Genomic DNA, 21,532 nt, shown 5'->3' with positions numbered 1-21,532 from the left:
ATAAAGAATACTTTTGAAATTAATAACACAAGTAGATTGCTAACATTGAAGCAAGATCTACTATACGTCAAGATGAGTAATGGAGAAACAGTTACATCCTATTTCCTAAGAATCTCATAATTGAAAGATCAACTTGCGACCATTGGAAATGACGTAGATGACAAAGAGCTTAGCATCATAGCTCTAAAAGGACTACTACTATCTTGGGAGACATTTATTCGTGGACTAAGTTCTCGACCAAAACTTCCTAAGTTTGAACTACTCAAAAAATGAATGCACTCAAGGAGAGTCAAGATTAATTATGAGAGGAATCATTTCAAATCCATAGGGAGAATTTCAAGCTCTCAAATCAATACCTATAATAAGGGAAAAAGAAAGGAATTCATCAAAACAAGGAATTCAACAAACCATACAAGAAAAGAGATTGGTCCAAAGTGCAATGCTTCAAATGTGAAGAATTCGGTCACACTCAGAACATTTGTCAGGAACAGGAGAAAATTCAAGCAGCCCTAGCGGAAGTTATGTAAGAAAATGATAAAAATCTTGCATTTTAAGTTGTTGAACAAAGAGATAAAGTGAATAGATTTAAAAGAGAATCCCAAAGTGAGGAATCAGGGGGAGAGTGATACATTTCCAAAGTTTGAATACATAAATGACATGCAATGTTGTACTTAGCTCTAAAGATAAATCAGTTATCTGTAAATTCAGTTTTTCTCATCAATATAAGCATATTGAATCAGAGATATGGTACATCGAGATGTTCTCAAGTTGGTTTACATAATTACAAATGAGAAAACAGCAGATATTCTTACCAAACCTCTTGCCAATGTTAAATTGGAATATTATAGAGGTAAGCTTGGTATGATCAAATTGTAAATTTGAATATTGAATTTGATTTTTTCAATTTAATGTGTGTTTATGTTTCTACTTAAATAGTTGCATCAAATATGTAATTAAAGATGACAATCTTTCAGAGATACATATATTCAGAAGGCAATCATTGTAAGGTGACAATCTTACAAATGATAGACCTATTATCATGATAAATTATGGTTTTGTTCCGGATACGCTAGAAGCCATTGATAACGAAAACATTATGATTACTCTAGATATTGTTTTGGACAATTAGCGATCATAATATATGTTATGATAGTGTTCATAACATTGTGATTGTAGTTATTTGGCAAGTCACTATTTCATAGTGTTAAAGTTAGATAATACGTTGTGTATAGATATCCTTGATGCTAATATCTCATAAAAAAATTGTCCCTTCTCCCTTGCTAAGAGGGAGTATTGAAGTATAGCATTAATCGAAGTGATATACTCATTATATTGAGTATTTGTATTCATGATTTATATGAACATTCTTTATGTCTTATATTATTGATAAGAATAATATATATGTCTATTTATTTATAAATTACTTAACTAATCGGGCTCTTATAATTACAAGAGACTATTATGTTATCGAGTTCCTAAATGTAATTGTTATACCACCGCATGATTGTCGATTGAGAAGCAAACTAAATGTGTTTGCTTATACAACATATGATGATCAGTTATGTCCATGTAAGGAATGACCCTACGTGGCCTTTGGCCATACAATCGTGTCTCTATGGGGACATGACTTTGCACATATTTAACCTAATACTCAGCCATCGATCTCGTACAAACAAGTATATTTATCTAACAGTACTCATTCATTCTCCATCGCTATTCAAGATCAAGGAATTTGCACCGTGCATTATTATTCAAGTTTGAAAGATCGACATCAAAACTGCAGATTATATATACTGTTAGATTGTAAGTAAATCTGAACCTATTCAATTAGTAATAGTAGTTTGTATCTCTATCAGAGATCCTACTTTTACAAAATCTCCTTAAGTTGTTAAACTTTTCTTTCAAGGACCTGATGCTTTAATACCAATTGTTAGAGAGTAAAGTCCACCAAGGTAACTGAGAAGGGGGGATGAATCAATTATGTACTTAATACAACTCTTAATATCTTTAATTCTGAGACATGTAAACAATAAATGCAACAACCAAAGAAAGATAAGCATGCACAATAACACCAAATATGTTAACCAAGGAAACCTTTGATCAGAGGAAAAACCCCAATGAGAATGATGCCCACAACATGATGTACTAATATAAAAGTTCCTCGTGAAAGGATGGATTCTGTTAGGAGCCAAAGAAATACAATCAGTACATATGAGTCCCTGTTAGGAGAATTTGAATCCTTGTTAGAAGATTCCAGCTTTGTTAGGAGTTGTGCCAACCCTGTTAGGAGTTAAAGGACAAATGAACCCACTATTCAAATAGCCTCAAACTGTCTTCACTAAGCAATCTTTAGGATAATCTATCCAAGTTCTAAACTGACTCAATAACTTCTTTGCCAATACAATTCCTTTTAAGCTCACAGTACACCCTTCAACATCAATCTCTACTCTAACTTTAGCCAAAGTTGCATTCAAGTTTGCACAACGATCTCACTGATCAAAACCACACTCTACTTCAAGGAAATGACCTTTCCTTTATACCAAGTCCTAAAACAAGTATTGAGTCGGCTTTGAAGCTTTCTCAATTTACAATAAATAATATAGGACATCCTTAAGATATTACATTACACGTTTCATTATGATTAAACTCTTTTCACAATGATTTTTACAATAGTTGGCTCACAAGAAAAAACACATTGAACAATCTTCATAAGTCAGCTCAAAATGCATATATAATTTTGCAATCTGGAACATAGCAATTTCAACATGTCTCTGACCATCCTCTAAACACACTTAACCAATTTCCATCTCAGCCAAAAGATACAACTGATTTAACAGTACTATAACATCCCCTTTTTCCAGGTCTTAACTAACAACTTGCATATCATAAAATTACAATTACTACTTCATATTCATGAGAAGGCCGTTATAACAATTATGTTCATATGAATGAGATTAATGGTTACAATCAGTTTAACGGAAATTTCATAACTAACCATTGATAGCATCATCAATAAATCTAAATTAAGAATTTAAGTTTTACATACCATAAATTCAAAACTAGAATGCGCCTAGGGAAACATCTGCAAAACCTAAGTTAATCCACATATACCACTTAGGGCACGAATAGTTATACCACTATATTGTAAAGATAAATACCATTTAGGGCATCAAATACCATTGTATCATGACGACATATACCATTTAGGGGATCAAATACCATTGTATCATCCTTTTTCTTTCTGTTGCTGTAACTATGGCAATACCATATAGTTAGAAGATATGTTCATATTCATTATTCACATAAATGAAAAAAAAAATGACAACAACCAGATAAACCTATCTCATGCATACAAATATATTTCATGTTCAATTGGAAATCAACTAATTTTTACTACTTATCATTTACATTGACGAGAAAGTTGACTTCATTAAAGGGATTAATTGATTCAACAATATAAATCAATCTATCATATCTTCAACTTGTAAATTCAAATATCATAAAAGTAAGATACTTGTTACCAACAGATGTTGAATGCATAACTTATCTCTGTCTTGTGCATGTCTTGGTATCTGGTGGAGAGGGTAAACATTGTCAAGGGCTTAACCTCCCAATCATTGGACCCTTAATTATCCCCACACAATCTCATCCGAGAAAGGCCCTCCCTACCCGGAATAAACATGAAAAACCTTGCCCAACCACTAAGCATCCTAGTACTTAATTCCACCACTTGACTTGACAACTAAGTATACTTGGACAATCATGAGCTAACTTAGATGATCTTAATGATTTCTTTTTAAGATGATCATGCATTTGAATTTTGATCATAGTTTGTTTTTCCCTTGCAGGATTCCTCTCCTCTTCACCCTTTCACACTGGCTTCACTAGCCTTGGGTGCATCCCAGGAGACTACTATTAATAATGAGATGTTTTATCCAATGGTTTCCTTTGAATACCTTTCTGATTCTTACCTCAGCTGGTATACAACAAATACCAGTGAGTAAATCAGAATATCATAACATAAGATTCAGATTTATACAAGATTACTTCATACATAATATAGCAAAGAACGTGTTATGGAGACTATGATCCGTCCCTATGTAGTTATCATGCAGAGATCGAAATTAAAAGAAAAGAACAGAGCTTATACTTTTCGAGTTCAATTACTATGGAGACCAGTGGTTCCAGACCATGGTATTTGCAGATTACATTAATGAATCATCATTCGTTTGATAGCAACAAAACTTGGTAATTATGGGAATCATAACTATGCTGAACCATGGTTGTGTTGTAGACTATAAATAGGACTATCCTCTACCAAAAGCAATAGATAATTATCTATACTGAAAAGAAGTAAAGTATGGAAAAAATAATAATTGTGATCAATCCATGACCTGTAAAACAATATCGATCAGCCTTTGCAGAAATAGATCCTGGGATATGCTTTACCCACGTTACTTGATGCTCAGTCCAAGGTACCGATAGATAGAAGAAAGAATAGGGAAGAAGACAGAAAGGAAAATATTGAACTCTTGGTTCAAAGATGTCGCTCGATGATAAGATGATTGTGCTATACTCAAGCTACTTGTAGTCGTGGGTGATTTATGATTCTCATGCTTTCTTACAAAGAACATTGGTTACAAGAAGGTTTCGAAAATTCAAATATTTAGAAGGTGAATGCCAACTTGAAGGTGGTCAAACACTAATCGATAAGGAGTTATAAAGATTATATTTCCATGGTTTAAAAATAGAAAGAAACACACACACACACACACACACACACACACACACACATATATATTAAGCCATCATGCTATTGTGTTATATCTATAATTGTACCTATATATATACATCATAGTTCCAAGAATCACGGCGATTCATGCGATTCACGCGATTCGGCGATTCGATTCAAGCCAAACGATCTTTTGTGAATCGGTGAATCGAATCAGCGATAAAGGTTTTATGAAATAAGTTACTCGCTAAATTTCAAGGGTTTTTTAAATTTTCCGATTCATGGCCGATTCGATTCCGATTCATGGCCGATTCACGATTTGATTCGGCCTTGCCGATTTCGATCCGATTCCGATTCTTGTTACTTTGATATACATATAAGGATAACTCATAGATATCATTAGAGTATCATGGTGACAATATATATTTATGTGTATGTATGTGTGTGTGTGTGTGTGTGAATTTATAATATTGATCACTTCCTTGGTCTCAAAATAAGAGAGAGGTAATAGTTATTTTCATAATATTAAATGTTTAGTATTTATCTTGTTATAAAAATTGACCACGTAGCTCATGGTATTGTCCAATGTAGACTCTTGTTTGCCTAGTTGTTTACCCTTAGCCATGATGGTTCAAAATACCCATTTGCCTAGTGATGATGGTGCCCCTGTGCCCAATTCATTTCTGATAATGCTTCCACCCCTTGACACACTCTTGCAAGGAATTTCTCCACAATTATATCATATTCCTCAATATAATAACAATTACCATAATACGTTATTAATCATAAACTATCATAACGGTTAACCGCCATTTCACTTCCCATGAATTCATGATGAATAACCAACCTTCCAAGATAACATTAAAATATCATCATAACGGTTAACTAGCATGCCAACTTCATATGAAATTATAATGACTAACCATCTTACCATTTCACATGATTGTAACTAATTTTACCTGTCAACTGACTTCATAGGAAACCTCAGCGACTATATGAACAATTTTAAATTGAGCCAAAAAATGAGATGTAACAAGTACCCTCTTTCTAGAAACTCTCTCTAAAAGCTGCCTTCAAAAAACATTGCATAACTCTGTCATAATTGGATCTTTCTTTCTACACAATTTACTGTAGCATCTATACACATCACTAAATTTATGTCCAAGAGCGCACAACTCTACTTGTTGATCGTTGACCGTGCCAATCTGCCCCTGTTACTCTGGAAATCTTCATAGAATAAAGTGTATGTTGACATCAATGAGAAACTTTGTCATGAATGCAACTCAACCATGTCTCCAGCAATGCTATGATACTCCCCCACAAAAATACCATCAACATTCATGCTAATAAACCCCTGGTAAACCATAAAAGTTTGAACTTAAAAAAATTTGCAATTTGATAAGTTATGTTTTCTCTTTTGAATTGCTTTATAGCTTATTATATTTTATCTTGTAGATGCCTAGTGGCAAACTTGGGGTGGCAATACCCCAATTTAAAGCAATTTGCTCTCAGAATCTTGTATTAGCCTTGTAGCACATCCCATTGTGAGCGCAATTAGAGCTTATTTGAGTACATCTAGACAAAGAAAAGAAACAAAATGACTCAAAAACAGCTCAATGACCTTGTTTATGTGCAATATAATATTAAGTTGTTCATGAAAAAGGCACAGTGTTCAATACCCAGTCCACTTGATCTGGGTGATATAGATCTCTATTTTGATTGGACAGCATAGAAGTCAGTTTCATTGTTTTCAACAAATGACATCATTGATTTGGAGAGGCAGGCCATGGAGGAGGAAGGGGTTGGATTGGATTTCACATTGGATGACATTGAGGAAGACAACAATGAGGAGTCAAACGAGAAGTCATTAAGATAAATCCAGAATAGAGAGCAAGTCAATAGGGATGTTGAGCGAAGAGTCACAACCATAGAACTCACAGTCACGCCTAGTGCAAGGTTCCTCTTTTAGGCCTAGACCCTCTCCCTTTTGTGCTAGTAGAGCTAGGAAGAGGAAGATGTGATTGTAATGATGTATTTACTTCTAGTTTGACATAAATTATTTACTATTTTGCTTCCTAGTCAACATTTTGCATGAGAATGCAATTTTGTATCCACTATGCATATATATATATATATATATATATATATATATATATATATATATATATATATATTTACTTCAATGATGTATCAATGATGTATTTGCTCTATAGAGCATGCAATATATATTTACTTCTACAGAGCATGCGATGCAAATTGCAAAGAAAACCACAACCATGGATAACTGGTGTGATCCTTTAGTGACCCGGGGGATAGATGTGATCAGGGATAGCTTCCAGATACTCAGACATGGAAGAGAATTTTCAGCAAGATTAAAGGAACTTCTTGGTTCATTTCATCAACAACTTAAGTCTCTTAATGTGGACCTGAATGTGTGGAAGACTATGAGTGAAGTTGACTTAGATGCTTTGTATGATAACGGTAATTTCTCTTCAATAGAGATTTACTACAACGCCTTACATCTAACGGACAACGGGGAGAAAGTGTTGCAAAGGCTAGTGGTTGAAGGTGAACCAGTAGTGAAAAGTCTACAAGACCAAGAGCATGTAATCAGCAATGGTTTTTAGTAGCTGACATGTGCAATCATCATCATTGATGAGGGAGTTCTAGTAACAGAGTTTGAAGAACTTTGGGTGAAAGACTTTAATTTTCGAGAGATTGATACTCTCACAAGCTATGGATTTTGATTTTGATTTTGACTTCGATTGTTATTGCAGAGAACGCAAATGGCATCTGCAAGTTATTGTTGTTGCACGAAGCATAAGAGAACCAGATGTTACAATTCTACAAGAATCATTGCAGAAATTCGATGAATGCATGGCACATTGTGATGATCTTCCTAAGCGATTAAGGGCACTTCTCTTCTTTCTCATGCTTTTCAGAAGTAGGAATATTGTTGACAAATTGCATGTAGAAGCAACTGAACTTCGTAAATACAAGAAACATACACCTGTTTACATGCTTCATGTAACCAAGTTCCAATAGCATTAGGCATGCAACTTAGAATAAGTCAAAGTTAGGAATTTGTTTGAAGAATAAGTCAAGGTGGTTAAGGGTCTCTCCTTTCTTCTCCACCTCTCTCTCTCTCTTCTTTTCCTATATAAAGGAGAGAGCTCATTATAAATATTCATCATTTGCTTTTCTATTTTGGATACAAATTCTTGAATTGAATAAAGAAGCAAGTTTTCTCAAACTTTGTGTTGTGAGGCTTCGAATTGATCATTGTTTTCTTAAGTTGCACTGATTGATTTATCTTTGTTCCATTTTATAATATATCTTTGTGAAGTGTTTGAACATTCAGTTTTATTTCTTGAAGACTTTGAGCTTCTCCAAACGGGATCGCTATAGTTTATTAGCGGCTGCAAGTACTAGGGATTAAAGACTTTCAACTTTAATTTCTGGTATATTATTTCAATTTGGATAGTTGGCAAGAGACTTTATGCCTTGTTAGCTGTTCACTTTATTCTTCAAAAAGGATTGATCATAAGAGACTTTGTGCTCTTATTATCAATCAAACAAATTAAGTTATAACTGCCGTCTTAAAGTTGTTCTTATGTCAACTACTAAGCCACCAGTATTATCATAGCAGTAGATTACTTTTGTTAATTTGTATGTAGTAGTTGTTACCATAAAATCATTCTTGAAAAAATAGGAATTGATCCAGATAACAGCCCATTTGTCAAATTCAGGCAGATTTCTGTTGTAGCAACCCACAGTAAGAAGGGAGCCTCCCCTATTGCTGAAAGAAGAGATTTATCTCACTACACCGTTGTCCAAAGTTTCCATTTTTTAAGTTGTACTCTTAGTAACTTACAAAAAAAATTGGCCAACACAGTCATTTGGGGCAGGGTTTTTCAAGTTTGGTAGGAGTTGTGAAGATTGATAGTGTTGTTTTGTGCCATTGGCAGTAAACAGCAGACCAAGAACATAATCTTCTATTGTCACAGAACTGTAAAGCTGCTTTTTGCTGGATTTGTTTCAGTCATACTATTGGTTGGTTGAAACTCGTAGCTGGAGGCTAAGTGAAGGTCTACCCTGACTGTTATGATGCTACAGCAATTCAACAAACTCTCTTCCTCTCAACTTCATAGCATTCTGAGTCTGATTGTAGTCATTATAGAAGTGCATCTTGCTGGTGAAAACAAGTATCATGTTCTGAGCTTTGTTGTTGTACACTACTGAAGACCTTTCTAGACCTGCTCATGCAATTTAAGGTTAGTGTTTGTCCATCTGTTATGTAATCTGATTTGCATCAACAGTAAACGACTTTGAATGCATATATTAATTATTTGGACATCGCTAGTATGTGACATCTGTGAATACAAACAATATGAATGATAATGAAGTGGTATGAACCATTGCACCAAAACCCCGAGGTGCTAGTGAAGGCCGCCCACCAGGATCATAACATCCCACCACGCTCCACAGTCCAGACTCTAGGCTGGATGTGCGCCCATACGGTGGGCCCTACCTTGGCCGTATGAGCCCCGGACGAACACTGCAATGCCGGCGTTGCCACCCGCTTTGAGAATTGAACCTAGGTGGAGGCTCTAATACCAAATGGTACAAACCATTGCATCAAAACCCTGAGGTGCTAGTGAGGGCCACCCACCAAGATCATAACAAAAGTTAATACAAACACACCTTGAACATGCAAATTGTTTGTGTAAATGCCTATGCGCGATCATTGGGGAGGAAAGATTGGAAATATTTGGTATTAACTGAGCTGGGATTCTAATATTTGCAAGTGAACCTTTCATATGAATTATAAACACAACATTCACTTAGAAAAGGAGAGCGAAAAAATGGTTCCGATTTGGGGTGGAATTCTACACCGGACTTCAAATTTTCAATCAGGTTTGATTAACGGTGAAATTTCAATTGGACTGCATGTATTCAAGCAATAATCAGGAGTTCCATAAGGGTGAAATTTGTAAATCATTTGCAAGGATCCTCACAAGTAGATTTCTTTAGAAATCTTGATAAAAAATGTCAACGATAATCTTCTAAGGAAAATGTTTCCTCTTGTTTTATATGGACTCATAAATGGTGATTTACAAGTGATGATGACAAGCAAGGAGAATGGGGCTGACTATTTCATGTGCATTTCAAGAACAAAGTTATGCGCAACATCAGTATCAACCTAAATGAAACCTTGTAAGGAAGGCATTATTGATATGAGGATCAAAGTTGTATATCCAAATTTGTTGGGAACCTCAACAAAAGGTGATGATCAAATTGCAAATATACACATTTCATGGAATAAGGAAAATCTAGATAAAAATCAAGTTCAAAGACAAGATGATTTCATGAACGATGATGGTGAACAAACAATGCAAGTGACAGCATCATGGTCAAGCCCAAGAAAGAAAAGATTAAAGTCTACAAGTTCAAGTCATAACGAAGGATCAAGGCCATGGTATCAGGACAAGCACAACTTCAAGAGCTTTTCAATGAGAAGATTATCAGAGTGAGGAGGATGAATAAGTGGAGTTGAAAAGCGGAGATCACAAGATAAACATGTTGAGGTGGCACTCACTCATCTTCAATCAATCAAAGGATTCCAACTTCACATGTCCAAGTTCATCCAATCAAGTTATTCCAAGTGGACATGTGGAATGCATTTAATCTTTTAACCCGTTGGATTCCCATTGATCAATCCTTTAGAGTTGTATTCAATGCAATGTAATTTTCTCGTTGGTCGGCATTTAATGCTTGTAAGTGGTACTTGTAACTAATCCTAATTAGGGTTATTTAGAATAATCTAAGTCATTGGTTTTGGATCAATTCGAACCTTCCATTGTAATTGAGGCCTCTGTATAAAGCTTGCCCAAATAATTTGTAAAAGGGGATTTTGGAGAAATTGTTGTTAAAATGTTGGTAAAGTGATTGAAGAATCATTGTTGCTTTCATAGTGAATACTTGTGTTATTTTGGAGTGTTGCATGGTTTCCTACTTCTCAATTAGACAAAATATTCTTATGTTGAATAGAAGTTTTTAAGAAGTTGACTAGATGATGAAAGATATTATTGTTGATGATTCATGGTAAAACTCTTGCTCATGCCTTATGGTATCTGTTGATTGCAAGTGACAGTGTAAGGTTAGATTGAGCTTCACTGCAAGTTCTTAACTTCAATTGTTCCATGCTCATTGATTTGTATATCTTATGGTTTTGATGTGTATGACCAATTTGAATATCATCCACGCACCTTAGAAGATAGCACCCTCCTTTGCATAGTTGTTTTAATTGGTGAAGCAAGAACTGGTTTAGTTTCACATCTTCAATAAATTTTTGCATAGATAGTGCAGAGATAGAGTTAGCTTAGATTTCTAAACTCATATCATTCTTATTTTCAAGTCATTGTAAGGATTAATTGAAGAGCTACAATTGCCAAATCATTCGTCATAAGAAATTTGATAGATTCTCCACAAAAGAATAACGTAAGTCCCTTTGTGATTACTAGCAAATCACATCATAAAACTGAGTTGTTTACAACAGACAGTTGCAAGTATGCATTATAACCCTAGGGGTCACTTCACTGGATCAAACAATATTCTACAACGTTCATCATTTTGGGTCTCCTTGTGCAAGAGAGGATTAAACACCCAGTATTCTATCCAGCACACTGGATGGTCATAAACTCACATCAACACGCTAGAAGGCATACACTAGGCAATAAAAGAAATTTCAACAGTGACAACAGAACCTACAATTAACCATAAAATATTTGCTTCTCCAAAAGATCTATGTATCTAGCAGACTCGGATATAACAAATATGCATGCCATCTGTCACAGGAAAATATTACAAGACTAGTTCAAATAATTTGTCAAAGGTTTCCAGTAAACTGAAACATTTCTTCCAAGTTGACCTGCAAAAAGATGAATCAAATAAAGAAAAACTGACTCCATCATATCAAACACATTAAGCAAAAATGCAAGGAGAATATATCTTTTCTTTCTGGATATCAATTAAAACATGCCAATGATGTTGATCATAGAAGACAAGTATGTGGAAGGCATATCAATCTTCCAAAAGAAAATTCTGTAACAGTAATTAAGTGCAAGGGTGATACGTTTTTTGCATTTTATATGCACATACATGCTAAAAAAATCTTGAGCATAACGACTCTTACTATTAAGATGTTTATAAAAGAAATAGATTTACACTTAATTTGTAATACAAAATTACAGCCATAATATAATAAGAAAATAGACAAAAACAAAAATACTTTTATGTTCTTCTTGTCATTATCGGAAGACCTATTTTATGACTAGTCAAGCCAAGGCTTTAGGCAAAACTTAACTGTGCTGCAGCTTTAGCTGGTAGATATAGCTTTCTGCTTAGCACCTGTCAACATTGAACTCAGTAAGTTAATATATGAATACTTTTCTAAATAATTGGTTAAGTTAATAACGAAAAACAGTACAAAAGCTCTGAAAGATGAACAAAAAAGGTTCAAAAACCTCCTTAGAATTAAGATATTCTCAGTTTCTAGCTCAGAATCATCCTAGAGTCAGCTTGCAAAGAAACACAACATAGAAAACAAGTTAAGAGCTTCTTAGAAATGGTTATTCATGCCTCCATGAGTCCATACTATAAATGAAAAAGAAAGGTCACACCATGAAAAAATCCATAAACCATGTCTCCCTTAAGTCTCGACAGTATCACAAATAAAGACAAATAATTACTCTCAAGAAAAAAAGACGTAGTCTGTACTCTTCATGAATTATTTTTCCTGAAAACAATATTGTAAGTGGGCATATATTCTGGATGAGGAAGAATATGAGAATCAGATGTGGCATCGACACAGTTTATCATAAGAAACAAATATGCTGAATCCCTAGTTGTTCCCATTATTAATTGGATGGCCTGTAGTTCATCTTTTCTCTCTTGTTAGATGGCCTTAGTTTAGCTCTGTGTTGTGTGAACATTCAACAGCTTCCATGAACCTTTTCTAATAAAATTCAACTTCACAAATCTAACTGTAGAAGACTCCATATTAGCTTTGTTGGTGTAAGATGGTAAAATCTGTTTGGCTTGAGCACTACTTCATTATCTGTGTAATATCCCCTCTCTGAGTTGGGATTTGATAACAAATTAAGAATTAAGGAAATTAAAATATAAATAAATAACAATAAACTATAATTACAAGTTAGTTAAGTTTAATTAAGGGTCAAGGGGAATGTAGTGAATAGTTATGACTCACTCAACATAGGATATAAAAGAGAGGATTTTATTTGAAAAGGGACATGAATGGACCAAGGAAATTGGAAAATGAAATATGGAATGCTAGATCTGTTAGAAAGTAAAGTCCACCAAGATAACTAAGAGGGGGGTGAATTAGTTATGCAATTAAAACAACTCTCAATATCATTATTAATTCCAAAACATGTAAACAATACATGCAACAACCATAGCAAGATCATCATACACAATAATGCCAGATTTGTTAACTAGGGAAACCCTTGATCAAAGGGAAAACCCCGATGGAGATGGTACCCACAAAATGATGTACTAATATATAAGTTCATTGTAAGAGGATGGACCCTATCAGGAGTCAATGAAATGCAATCAGCCTCAGGGCAAGATCACTGAACTCACTGTCCAACTGACCTTAGTATTATCCTTCTTAGAATAATACAAGTATACAACTATCCAACTGGCCTTAGTATTATCCTTCTCAGAATAATGCAAGTATACAACTATCCAACTGGCCTTAGTATTATCCTTCTCAGAATAATACAAGCATACAATTGTCCACAACAACTTCTTTGCCAAATACAATCTCTTTGTTTGCTCATTGTGCCTCAATTGCACCAAATACTTCTCTAATCAAAAGATATTCAATATCATGTTCACTGGATCTCACATACAAGTTTGCATACTCGCATTACACAAATACTTCACTTAATCACATTCTACCTCAAGAAAAACATCTTTCCTTTATACCAAGTCCTAAGACAAATGATTGAGTCGGCCTTGGGGCTTTCTCAATTTACAATAATAATATAGGACCATCTTAAGATGTTACATTTAAGCGGTACGTTACAACTTTACATTTTTCATAATTACAAAGAACTATCGACTCACAGTCTTCATTACTCTTTACTAGATGCAAATCAAGATGTGCGCATTTGACCACCACATCTTCGTCGTGTTTTCTACCTTTATGCAAGTCGACATTATCATATTCTATCTTTGTTAGAAGCTATAATCCAAACATCGATAACTGCTACACAGGAACTCTGTATGACTATGTACATTGTCTTCAATAAGTCTCGAATAACTCTGCACTATCTTCATATTTATGTATGCGCTCTTAACCATAGCATCAAAATACTCTGTAGAACATATCCTCAAGTCCGCATAGCTCAACTTCATTCCTCGATCCTCGCGAAACCAATCTTTGTCTGTTGCTTTGTCAATCTTACAGAATAACCAGTATGTTATGTGGATATTTTGCAACCAACAATTTTGGGTAAAATCCAATCACAAAATAGGATGACCAGCTACAGCGTGTGAGACAAAGTCTCTCCTACCTTAAAGAGAAGGCTCCCCCTTCTCACCATTCCTTAGATCAACTCAAGGTAAGCAAGAAGTCGAGAGATTTTTGTAAAAAGGGTGTTACTAATATCCTTTCTTCTTATCTTTCAAGAAAGAATCCTCTTATTCGTGGAGCAAGTAATGGGCAAAGTGAATGTCTAACTACACTTCTATCTAAAGTTGGAAACAGTGATACCAATAAACTAACTCAAAGGCTAGCTGAAAGTGTACCAGTTTGGCTCTAAGTCTGGTCATACTTCTATATAAAAAAGCTTTACAATTATAGCACAAAGACTCCTAAAAGTAAAAATAACTTAACTATTTTGTGAATTAAGAAAGAAGTATAAGCTACAGACAAAGCTTCTAGCTATATATTTCCACAATTGCTCCTAGTCAATGCTCCAGCTCCAATTGCTTCTTAACTCTTTTATAATCAATTCACAAGATACAATTACCAAGAACACAAGATAACATGAATCAAAGATAACTTAGATGAATTATAGACAAAGCTTATAATTCACACAAGTAACAATCTCACTTAATCAAAGTTAAGTCTCAAATGCTCCTTTGTATTCACTTTTCTCTCAAAATAGTGCTTACACAAACAAAATTCTACCAACACAATTTTTCCAAAGCTCTCTTGCATAACGCTAGAGATGATTTTTACAATGAGGAAGTACTCCTTTACAGAGGCACCGGGGTTGAGAAAAAGATGGAGGAAAAAGTGGGCGCAACTCAACCAAATTTGACCTAGTCTAACTAAAAAAGAAATTATAGGGTTACATGCAACTCGCATTACATCTTTTCATACGCATGCTACTCGCATTACATGTAATTACATTTTTTATGTAATGCATTCTCTTAGACCTATAAACAGAAATAAAAACAAAAACAATAATCTTAAAGATTGTTTCTCAATGAATTGAACTTGACGATGACATCATGCACTATGGGAAGATCAACAATTTCCATTGTCTTTGATATGGCTTCAATCCTCACTGCATCTGCATATGCTGATTGTTTAACCTTGGAATTTGTTGCCAGAGAATCTAACAAGTGTTTTGTCAAGGATTTATACAAGACAAACTTGTTCATTAAATCTACATCAGCATTGATCTTGATTGTATATTTTGAGCTTACCCTTTCAACTACAATGAGATTACTATGTTTATCAATAACTTAGCATCCCATTTGTTACAAATCACAAGTAACACCTATTTCAACTGCTTGATAGTCTCCAAGGGCTGCCTGCAACTTTGTAATCAGCTTCCTCAATGTTTCCTCTTTGTCTTTGAAACCTGAAGACCATTTCACATGCCGGAAGAATGTCACATGAGACCAAAACAACCAACTCCAAAGTTCCCAAAGAAATAATCAAGAGAATAATTACCCAAATCAAGGTGGAGGTTATCAAGGAGGCTATCACAGAAATTATCAAGACAGAGATTACCAAAGGAATAACCAAGGTGGTAGCTATCAAAGGAACTACCAAAACAATAACTATCAAGGTAATAACCAGTCACAAGACCAAGGATACAACAATCAGTCCAACTAGAGAAGAACTTGGAATACAGGTCCAAACAATGGAAATGTGGTGTCGCCACTCGATAATCAAGCTTTAGCAGATAATAGACTAGTGGACCAAATATTCTTGGCTGAGTCCGCCATGTCCAAATATTGCAGATTCCATGAGACGGATCAACATTCGGAGTTAGCATGTGCAGAATTCAAGAGAGCATCTAACCTGTTCCAAAACATAATAGATGAATCAAGTAACCAGCAAGATGTTAAGGTTACAGGGTATGAGATTGTCCCTTCCCCAGGATATGATCAATGTCTGACTTTCGAGGAGTTTTCATTCCCACCAAAATTTGAGGCTTATGAAGAACCCCAAGGGAGATTTCCTCCTGAGTCAGCAAACGAGCCAGTTGATGAGGTAGTAGGTCAGAAAGGATATGACAATGGGTCGGATTTTTCTTTCCCACCTTTGGAAGATACTGTTTTAGTTCAAGGAACAAGAGGGAACCAAACATTTCAACAACCTATTAGCAATGCTAGGTTTTATCAGAGGAACAACAAGAGAAATGACGAACCCTTCACATCTTCCATACCCCCAAACAATTTCAATATGCCTCAACACCCAGATGTGAGTAATATACCGAATCCTTCGAGGGATGCACCTGAATATAGACAAGGCAACCTTGGCAATGGGAATGGACAACCAAACTTTCAACAAAACACACAGCAGAACAATCAAGGTACTCAAAGAATGCAAAATGTCCAGTCGACACAAGAAGCAAGTAAAGGAAGGACTGGAAACAACGTCGTGAACAATGAAGAGTTGAAGAGATTAGGACAAAGCGTGACAGAAGAGATGAAGAAGGTTAAAATCAATCTCCCTTTGTTCGAATTATTGAAGGTAGCGGAGATTAGAGACACGTTCCTTGATAGTTTGAATGATAATAAATCACAAGGATTCCGCACTCAAGGTGCAACAACACAGACTCAAGGGAGGTCTCCTCCTAATTCGGTGCATGTGATCCAGGACGCTCTAGGGGAGAATATGACAAATTCGTCTCAAGACATCCCATCTGGAGAAATAGGAATTTCTACACAGGAAATTGCATATGGTGATATCAGTGAATTCAACAGACAGTCGGGACCTCAACCAGTTTATGTGGCTCAAGGATCAACACCTGTAGAACAAAAAACTCAAAGGTATCAAGACTCGATAAACAATAAAGAAAAAGTGAAGAAAGAAGAGGTTGCTCAACCAACAGATTTCGGAGTGAAGCCACAGCAAGTACATAAGACACCCATAGTGTATTACCAAGGAAAAGATGAGCTAGCCCCATTTTTGCTATCAGTAAGGATGTTCGGGAAATTGCTTCACAATTGCTTAACAGATTCAGGAGCATCAAGTAACGTTATGCCTTTGAACATTTGCAAAAGATTAGGAGTTATGCCTTTGGGCTCCAACTCAAGAGTTACTCAATTGGATAAGACGGAAGTACTAGTAGTGGGTGAGCTACATAACATACATATGCAGTTGGCATCTGATCCAAGAATGGAACACATGGTAGACATTTCCGTGGTAGATGTGGCCGATACCTATGGATTGATCCTAGGTAGAGATTGGGCTAGAAGATTGAATGGATATATGGAAATGGACTTTTCTCACATGTGGCTCCCATGTAAGGGACTAGCCAATCAAATCAGAATCGACAGCACCCCAAGGTTGAGATTGACAGTCACAGAAAAGGACGAACCAAATTAAATATTGTTTGTGGAAACAAATATGAGCACCTACAGACCAAAGAAAGTAGAAGTATCGACTATGAACATCATGAGCGAAGGAAAGGATTCCACCGAGATCCTGATTGAGTCAGATCCAAATGCTTTGTCCGATGAGGGTGAAGGCATGTTTGAAAACTTCAAGAATTTCGTGACTAGAACTGTGCAACAAGGGATGGAGTTGGGTAACCAAATGCCAGTAAGAGACTTATTATTACCCAACTGGTGCAGAATTCACAATGCATTCCACTCGGAATTATCTTTCTCTTTGTGTACAGTGGCCTTAGAACAAGTGGAAAAGAGGATCCCAGGGGCCCTAAAACATGAGAATCAACATGGCAAACAGAAAGTTGAGATTCAACGAGTTGAAGAAGCTGAAAGTAGCATGATGGGAGAAACAAAGACCCAAATTACACCACCAGATGAAGAAATGAAAGAAGATGATGAATCAAATAAGTCGAAGAATTTACAAGAGGAAAAGTATTTAGAAAGAAATGGAATGTGGACTCTAAGGTTCGATGGCTCTAAAACCAAGGAAGGAGCCGAAGCCGGGTTCAAGTTAGTCAGCCCAACAAGGGCAACATATTTGGAGGCACACAGATTGCAATTCCCATGCACCAACAACATGGCAGAATATGAAGCATTGATTCTAGGCTGCTTGTGTGCTATTAAGAAGGGTGTCAAAATACTTCATGTACTAGGGGACTCATATCTAATAATTGAACAGATAAAGAAAAAATTTGCTTGCCATGACAGAAGGTTAAAAAATTATAGAAACCGAATCTGGGATTTGATAGAAAGCTTTGATGCCTTCAACATCAAGTTCAGCTATAGAGCAAACAATTAGGTGGCAAATGCCCTCACGCAGACTGCAAGCTCGCTAGCACCAATAAAGTTGGATGGCTTGAAGAAGTTTAGAGTGGAATTGGCATCGGTTCCATCAATACCAGACAACGTCAAGAATTTCCAAGTGTTCGAAGATGATAGGCATATTCTTAAATTCTTGACCAATTCAAATATCTTCAAAGCACAAATCATAGATGGGGAGGTGGATGAAGAAGCGGAGATTGACACCGAAGGAATTATGAGCCTAAAGACCAACACTATTCCAAAAGGAATGATTGAACTAGAAAGAATATTTGACATGGACCAATTCCACAAAACGCAGTATCAACCTACAGGAGGTGATGGGTGTGAAAAGGTTAATTTGGGAACAGAGGATTGTCCACATTGGAAAAGTTTGTACACCCAAGGACAAAGCAAACATATTGAATTTGATGAGGGAATTCCCTGACGTGATTGCTTGGGGGTATGAGAATTTGAAGGCATATGACCCCACCATCATTACACACACGATTCCACTGAAGGAAGGGAGTAAGCCATTCAGGCAGCAACAAAGGCAGGTCAACCCTTTGTTAGAACCATTGATATATCAAGAAGTGAAGAAGTTGCTCGATGCACGAATCATCTTCGCAATGAGACACTCAACGTGGGTCACCAATCTTGTCCCAATTAAGAAGAAGAACGGAGAGATAAGGTTGTGTGTGGATTTCAGAAACCTGAATAGAGCATCAGAAAAGGACAGATGAGGTTTTGCAAATTGTGAACGGAGCTAAAATGATGTCATTTATGGATGGATACTCAGGATACAATCAAGTGATAGTTGAAGAAGAAGACAGATTGAAAACGGCTTTCACCACGAAATGGGGAACATTTGCATATAGAAGGATGCCTTTTGGCTTGATCAATGCCGGCGCAACATTTCAAAGAGCTATGGACTATGCCTTCAAGGACTTAAAAGATAAATGCATTATCATTTACATGGATGACATAATGGTATTTTCAAAGAACAGAGAGGATCACATAATGGACTTAAGGAAAGTTTTCACAAGATGTAAAAGGTTTGGGATGTCTTTGAATCCGAAGAAATGTATGTTTGGAGTTACCGAAGGGAAGCTTCTAGGACATGTGATTTCAAAAAAGGGTATAATGATAGATCCAGAGAGGGTGGAAGCAATTTCCAAACTTGGTGTGCCAGGTAGCAAGAAAGAGCTCAAATCTTTCTTTGGAAAGATCAATTTCGTGAGGAAGTTCATATCTGCGTTTGTTGAGATTGTGAAACCAATGAATGACATGTTGAAGAAGGATGCAAAAGTAGATTGGACTCCAGCAGTGAAAAGGGCATTTGAGGAAATAAAGCATGCTATTATCAATGCACCAGTCCTGGTAAGCCTGAATTATGAGAGGCCATTCAACATATATTATTTTGCCTCTAATCACGCATGTGCGGCCATTCTAACACAGAAGAATAAGGAAGGTGAAGAGCATCTGATTGCGTTCATGAGTGCACCTTTCAGGGAGGCCGAATTGAACTACCCAAATGTGGAGAAATAGGCCTATGCCTTGGTGAAAGCGGTAAAGAAATTCAAGCATTACATCTTGAGAAGCAAAGTACACGCAATCGTGCCAGACATAGCAGTAAAGACTTTGTTAATGCAAAGCGAACTCGGAGAAAGAAGAGGCAAGTGGGTCACCACTATTCAGGAATATGACATAGAGATCCAACCAATGAAACTAGTCAGAGGACAACAATTAGCGCAGACCATGGCATCTAAAGGACCTGGACTTGTACAGCAAATTTATGAGTTAGAGGAGGTACATCCCGATGAATGGTACCAAGACATAATCAACTATCTTTTAAATCATCGATGTCCTTCACATTTGAACCCAATGCAAAAACGGGTGCGAAGATTTAAGAGCAGAAAATATATGCTACAAGGAACAATGTTGTACAAGAAGAATCATGAAAGGGTATATTTGAGATGCATTGGAAAGGAAGAAGCAAGGAACATTTTAGAACATTTTCATGACAAATGGGGAACAGGACATGGATCAGATTTGGCCACAGCACATTGGATACTAAGAGTCGGATACTATTGGCCAACTTTGTTCAAAGACACTCACGAGCATGTGAAGACTTCTCATGTTTGCCAAACTGCGGCGAAGAGACAGAGGAACCCAGCAATGCCTTTGCGGCCTATCATCAAGGTGAGACCTTTCGCAATGTGGGGACTTGATTTCATTGGTCCCATCAATCCACCTTCCTCAGCACAACACAAGTATATTCTAACCGCAACTGACTACTGTACTCGGTGGTCAAAAGCCCAAGCTTTCAAGAATTGTACTGCTGAGATTGTCATTAAATTCTTAGAGGAAAAGATCACCACCAGGTTTGGTTGTCATTCTGCTTTTGTATGTGATAATGGTTCTACTTTTACTTCTTTGAAATTTCATACTTGGGCATTTGACCATGGGGTTATTTTAAAATTTTCATCAGGATATTATCCCCAGGGTAATGGCCTAGCAGAATCTACAAATAAGAACCTTTTGACCGTAATTGGAAAACTCTTAGATAGGAATCCAAAAGATTGGCACACGCAACTGAGATACGCCTTGTGGGCGAATAGAACTAGAGTGAAAGAGTCCATAGGAAACACACCTTATCATTTGGTTTATGGACAAGATCCTGTATTCCCGATCCAATTGAAAATTTCAACTTTGAGGTTTATACAGGAACACTATGATGAGAATGAAGACCGATTCCAGGCTAGGTTGACTCAACTGATGCAATTGGATGAGAAGAGAGATGAAGCCCTAGATAAATTTGCAAAACATCAAGGGGTAGTGAAACGTTGGTTCAATAGAAGAGCGCAAAATAAGGCCTTTAGGATTTCAAACTTGGTCTTATATTGGGACAAAGCCCATGAAAGGAAGGGACAACATGAAAGATTCGACAAACTATGGAAGGGTCCTTTCCAGTTATCTGAAATCATCGGAGATAATGCGTTTAGACTAAAGACACTCACTGGCGAGGATGTCTCATTGCCCGTCAATGGACAA

The 21,532-nt window shown here is 36.2% G+C and overlaps 1 protein-coding gene across 2 annotated transcripts in view; it reads right to left on the bottom strand.

Annotated features, from left to right (window-relative positions):
• Positions 1 to 21,532, bottom strand: part of LOC149576343 (S-adenosyl-L-methionine-dependent methyltransferases superfamily protein) — a 169,294-nt gene that overhangs the window by 106,377 nt on the left and 41,385 nt on the right. For both annotated transcript variants that reach the window (XM_089816917.1, XM_089816920.1), the window contains exon 5: positions 12,099 to 12,142. In XM_089816917.1, the coding sequence (XP_089673043.1) occupies positions 12,099 to 12,142 (44 nt within the window). The remainder of the gene's footprint in view (positions 1 to 12,098; positions 12,143 to 21,532) is intronic.

This window comes from Cupressus sempervirens, chromosome 1, assembly GCF_028749045.1.
Source record: "Cupressus sempervirens isolate cs-2001-9-10 chromosome 1, ASM2874904v1, whole genome shotgun sequence".
Taxonomy (NCBI): domain Eukaryota; kingdom Viridiplantae; phylum Streptophyta; class Pinopsida; order Cupressales; family Cupressaceae; genus Cupressus; species Cupressus sempervirens.
This window is presented reverse-complemented; position numbering and strand designations above follow the sequence as displayed.